The 5,651-nt window shown below is 44.0% G+C and overlaps 1 protein-coding gene across 1 annotated transcript; it reads right to left on the bottom strand.

The window, feature by feature from the left end:
• Positions 1-261: 261 nt before the first annotated feature.
• LOC129617116 (uncharacterized) lies at positions 262-1,077 on the bottom strand. Its single transcript, XM_055532507.1, has 2 exons — positions 737-1,077; positions 262-676 (listed from the first exon to the last, which is right to left on the bottom strand). The coding sequence occupies exons 1-2, from the start codon at positions 1,075-1,077 to the stop codon at positions 262-264; spliced, it is 756 nt and encodes a 251-aa protein (XP_055388482.1).
• Between the last annotated feature and the right edge of the window lie 4,574 nt (positions 1,078-5,651).

The raw sequence follows: 5,651 nt of genomic DNA on the forward strand, positions 1-5,651 counted from the left end.
AAGTCTTCACGCTTGTTAATCATTCAAATCCGTTTGCATTTAGATTCTCAACATCCATCCAAACAACTTGAAAGCGTTGCAGGGTAACCGTTTGATGAAAAAGTTAGAGGACATACAGCATGGGGTAATGCACATGAAGAAAAAGTTGAAAATACTTAATAGAAATAATTGAAGGGGGGCGTTCGAGCCAACCCTTTCATAACAAAAGCCAAAACTTATTGAAGATTATTATTGAACAAAATAAATTCTAAACTAAGTAAATTACTTTCTTCTGGCATCAAGTAATTCATTAACGGCAATCGCCCATCCATCATCATCGTTACTTCTCGTGACAACATCTGCTCGATCTTTGACTCGTTGAATTGCATTTCCCATAGCGATTGCATGCCCGCAGATGGTCATAGCGCCCTCATCATTCTCTCCATCACCGAGATACGCGATATTTTCAAGTTGATAGCCCAACTGGGAACACAACTTTCTAACAGCTGGGGCCTTTCCAGCTTCGCGCGGCGCTAATTCGAGATAACGAGGAATTGCTGCAGCCATAATCACCTCATCGCCTAGCAACGCTTTCAGTTGGGGTTTGAGCTTCTCAACCGTCGAGGGATTGTGACAAATAATTCCCAATTGATTGATTCGTCTCGTTTTTGAAAATTCAAGTAAGGATCCCACAATTCTAAAATTCAACAATAAATAATCTGAACTGAATTCAACAATAAATAATCTGAACTTCTACGGGGTCGACTCCCCAAAGCAGCAGCGTTTTAGTGAAATCAGACGCACCTGTGCTTTCCATCGCTGAATTGCTCCGTCTGTCAATTGACTTTCTTCTTCATAAACGAAATCGCCACGAGAGCACGCACCAACGTAGGTCGGCTTCAAATCGTGATTAATAACAGCTTTGAATCCATGAACCAACGGAGCATCCCTAACTTCGGGATCCTTCTCCCAATCTGGATTGCACATGATCTGCTGGTTGAGCTCCTTGACAAAACAAAGTGTCTTTCTAAGGACGCTGTCACTAATGAATGACTCGTGAATAATGTCATTTTCACCACCTGGCCCATAACGACGCATCCATTAAGATAGATTCCAGGAAATGGAGACAGAGAGGCAATTTTCGCCTTCTTCAAGTTGTTTCTGACACCAGCAAGCGAACGACCTGTACACGGGATAACTGGGATGTTCATCGAATGAGCCCTTTCTGTTGCTTCTACTGTTGAATCCAAGACATGCAACGCAGACGCAAAGAACGTCCCATCCATATCTGAAACGATGGCTTCAAGCCAAAAAAAGGATGAGCGAGCAAGTGATCTTGGAGAGGAGGGGGACGACGGGGAGGAGGTGGAGGAAGGGAGACTTCTTAGAAGCGGACTGGAAGGGGTTGACATTTTAGAGACCAGAGGAAATCAGTAAAACAAATTAAAACTGAACTAGGAAAATTGATGATACTGAAGGGTGTTGAAGGGGATGGAGGGGTGTCGGTGGTGTGCTCTCCTGCAGTCCAAATGGTGTATTGCATGTCTTACACAGATCAGTAATACCACATGCTTCAGAGGTCGATGTACCGTTCAGTATCTGGGTCCCTCACAACGCTTCTACCAATCCTACGCTTGATGAGAATTTGCTAGCTCATAAAATTGTCGTGATGATTTTTGGTTCATTTATGTTTCCAGTACGATGGGATTCATCTAAGCTATCCGCATCTAGCTTTCGGAATGTGCGGCGAAGTCAACTTCAGAGAAATGGCTCTTTGGCATCAACATGATCAAACACCAATGTCCTCACGCTAATTTTGTCCAATTGCTTTCGTTGTTTGTGCTTTACCCAAAAAGTATTCATCACCATGTAAACTTTCTTGCGCGAACTGTTCCGTGTATGTGTAAGGGGGGATGGTAGCTGTGTGCACCAGCGAGACACGCCGTAAATTGCTCTCGTTGCCTTTCCTGCGGACGAGCAAACGGTGAATCTTAGAAGCAGGTGCCTTTATTCGTGTATAGGAGAGAACGTCGGTGGATGGGAATGGGGCGTTTGGGCAACAGCTTTCTTACGGTCTCATTTGAGGGAACTGCTTTCTCCAATCGCGATTCAAGATTTTCCGCACGGAGACCAAGAATGCTAAGAGCCTCCTTCAAGCGAATAAGCTGAAAATGAACGATACGGAAATGATGATAGTTAACGATATGCATTTCATGCCCTCCAGAAGAGTGTTGGTTCAACCCTTGCAAGTACCTCTGATATCTGAAACTGATTCTCTTCAAAAAAGTCGATAGTGCGAAGTTGATGCTCAAAAAACGTGTGTAAGGTTGAATTTCGGTAAGACATCTACCACGACAAGAAAGGAGAGTTTGCCACGTATGCAGATGCTCAATAGTTTATTTATGAATCCATCATCCGATACAAGTATTCCACGACTTACGGTTGCACATGCAACAATGCCGCGGAAGAGCATTTTGCGTGAACATGACGATTGGGAAGCCAGAAGATCAGATACCGTCTGAAAAAGCAGCTTTCCCATTTGGAAATTCATAAAACTTCATTACGTTGAATAATTGATCATCGACAAGTTTCACTGAAGACCATAAATGAAAAATGAGAAGAAGATCGGCAGATTTGAAGGATGACAGGCGGGATGGCGGAGGGTTATCCTTTGAAGCTATCTGGGTGTTTGGATTTCTAGAGTCGTAAAGAGGGGGAAGTGCTCTGGATAACTTGCTGGGAACAACTACCTCAGTTCTTGCTGAGGATCGCCTTTCTTCGGTACCATCAACGCCTCAGTGAAGTACTTGAATAACGCCCTGTTCTTGATATCAAAGGAGACAACGTGTTTTATCATTTGAGTGAACTCGGTATCTACGAATGGAGAACGCGGTGAAAATGTGATGACGCACTTGGTTGCGTGTGATAGATTCCATCACATACAGACGAACTTGAAAGATATAAAAGATCAGGAGATGATTTCGCTTTATTCTTCAAAACCATTTCGACTTTGGCGGACAACGTTGGAGGATGATAACCAAGCGAGTTGAGGTTTTCTAGAATCTGAAGAATAAAGGACGAGTTTGTTGAATAGACACGATAGCCTTGGCCTGACATCAACGCTAAAGTCGCTCAAAAGGATGCCGAAAGAAAAAGGTTATCGGAATATTCGAACCACTAAAATCCAATACTACATCAGCTACTAAAGGGACCTTGCGTGTTTTAGGGACATCAAACACTCTGGTTCGCCGCTTCTCTAGATGTGAATATCTCTCACCTCGAGCAATTGAGAAGTTGAATAATCATGAAGCTTTGCTCTTAAAAGTACAACAAATGTTCCCTGCAGAGCGCTCACAGACGGTCTCCACAGTCGAGCGAGTCGTGAAAGCTGATCAACAGAAAAGCTGATTATCTACGATCTCCCTGTTCCGGGCGAAACTCGATTGGAGTGAGAACAATGCACCTCGAATAAAACTATCTTGTCAATATGCTTCTTGTGGTCGTGGGCTTTCTGTAGCCCCTCGAAGCAGGCTTCGCACAACCCCTGCACATTGATTAATAATGTGACCGAATAACCAATTCCTGGGATCTCTACCTTTGCGTTTATCCGCCCTTTCATTTTGATCAACACTTCCATTTGCTTGGATAATTCAAGCTGGTCAAACGGGCAACTCTTCTTGTCGGTGTCACTGGTGTTGTCTTCAACGGGACCTAAGAGCCCTGCAAGCACTGCCTTCAGACAACCTGCATCTCCTGGAGACGAATCTTCTGAAAGCTTGATGACTGCATCGTAAAGCAATTCTGCACTGAAGGCGTGTGGATGTTGCTGGATCAGTTTCATCGTGGGAGGCAGAGATTTCCATGAATCCATGATTCCTATGAGAAGCAGCCAATACGTCAGTGAGTTTTCATTTGGAGGTCGTTGGCAGAATTCTCGAGCTCACCTTTAAATTCCCGACAGACGACAAGAATGGAGTGGACGAGATCTGGAGTGGCTTTGGACGAAAGAATTCTATTTTTGATTTCATCATCAACGGACAGCAATGTGTGCGCAAGAACGGAGGAAGGGATAACGAACTTTCCCTTTGAAAGAACACGGATGCCAATTGCAATAATTTCCGCTGGTACTTCAGGAAGTCGGTCGACCGATAAATGTTGAATGATTCGCTTAAGCAATTTTTGTCCTTTAGAAGGGTCGTGACTCAAAATCCAATCAGAAAGAAAAAGAACATCCTGAGAAGAATTGAAATTGACGAAGCATCAATGACTCATTGTGTTGCACGAGCAATACACGCCCCATTGACATACTTTGAAAGGTAATTCGTCAAATTTGTCGTTCACTCGAGTCGCCAAATCTTTGACGAACTCAGTCGTTGGAGCTTGACCGGAATCGTGGATAGATTGAATGATCTTCGTCAGCTTTAGAGGGCTTACAGCGCAAAGTGGTGTCTGTGGAGATCTTGACCTTGATGAAAAAGAGGAGAAAGAACAGAGGGTGGAAGGCTGTTGCCATTGCAATGCAAATAATTCGTTGTGCTTAAAATTCTGGTATTGTTGTGGAGCCTTGAGCTTCCAGCGAAACGTTCGTTTCATATCGATAGAATCACAAAAAACAGGAAACGAGAGAAGAAAAACTTTTGAAAATTATCGTCGAAGAAAGATCGGTACAAAAAACATTTCAAGGGAAAAACAAAAAAGACCAAAAAGAGTCAATTTGGGGGGACAAAAACGATACTTCCGCGCTTTCCAAGTTTTTTCGGTTTTTCTTCTCGTTTTGGTTCGTCGGGAAGTCGGTGCTTATCAACGAAACGTTTGTTGAATTGTTCATCAAACTGATCGCCGGACAAATGATCAGTCGTTTCCTCGAAATCACGGCTTGGCTTATTCGTTTGACTCTCTTCTAGTGCACGATGAGCAGGTACGATTTGGAATGTGATACGCGTCTTGGCTGACCCTCCCGAGTTCCGACATGTAATCATGAACGTGGTGCGAGGGAAGGAGATAGGGGCTTGTCGTTGTTCACTAGACGGATCAAGAGCGAAGGTCATTCGTCGTCCTCCAGGGGCCAGAGGGTTAACGGGGAGCATCGAGCGGCGGTGCTGTAATGGATTCAGTGGAGGATTTAAAATAAAATCTAACGGAAGCAACCAAGAACGTTCGGAGTCTGGAATTCTTCCAAAGAGTGCTCCTAAACCGCGCAAACACACGAGTAAATATTTAGGATTATTTGTTGGGGGAGATTTGTTAGATCGTCTCTTCATCTGATCCCATTGCTTTCAGGAAGGCTCACCAGTTTTAGAATCGAATGTAAGTCCTAATTTGGCTGGCAATCGAGGAACAATTGTCCACCGAAGTCGATCTCTATCGCATCTCCCGTTTAATGTTGGCTCCAAACGCACAAGATCTCCAGGGCGGAAATACAAACATGGCCACGGGTCCTCGTGCTCAGCGCGAAATTTCCGAGGAACAAAATACCGAAGACGCATAGGCTTTGGATCTTTTGGTGGACCAGGAGCCTCGTTCACTTTATCTTTTCCATCCTCCTTCGTTGGAGAATCTCTTAAACGTTTCTCGAGTTCATCCCCAAAAATTGCTGTCATTCTTAATTGCAATCGTTCTCTTAACTTTTCAGGATCCTGTGAAGTTCCCGCTTGCAATGAAACAGCTCCAAC

The sequence above is a fragment of the Condylostylus longicornis genome, unplaced genomic scaffold (genome assembly GCF_029603195.1).
Source record: "Condylostylus longicornis isolate FDR11 unplaced genomic scaffold, ASM2960319v2 ptg000407l, whole genome shotgun sequence".
Taxonomy (NCBI): domain Eukaryota; kingdom Metazoa; phylum Arthropoda; class Insecta; order Diptera; family Dolichopodidae; genus Condylostylus; species Condylostylus longicornis.

Bases quoted from the DNA above. Each gene is read 5' to 3' on its own strand.
- LOC129617116 (XM_055532507.1), bottom strand. From the start codon at position 1,077: ATGCGTCGTTATGGGCCAGGTGGTGAAAATGACATTATTCACGAGTCA. The intron at 677-736 runs GTAGAAGTTCAG...GTTGAATTTTAG, and splicing joins TGCTTTGGGGAGTCGACCCC to AATTGTGGGATCCTTACTTG.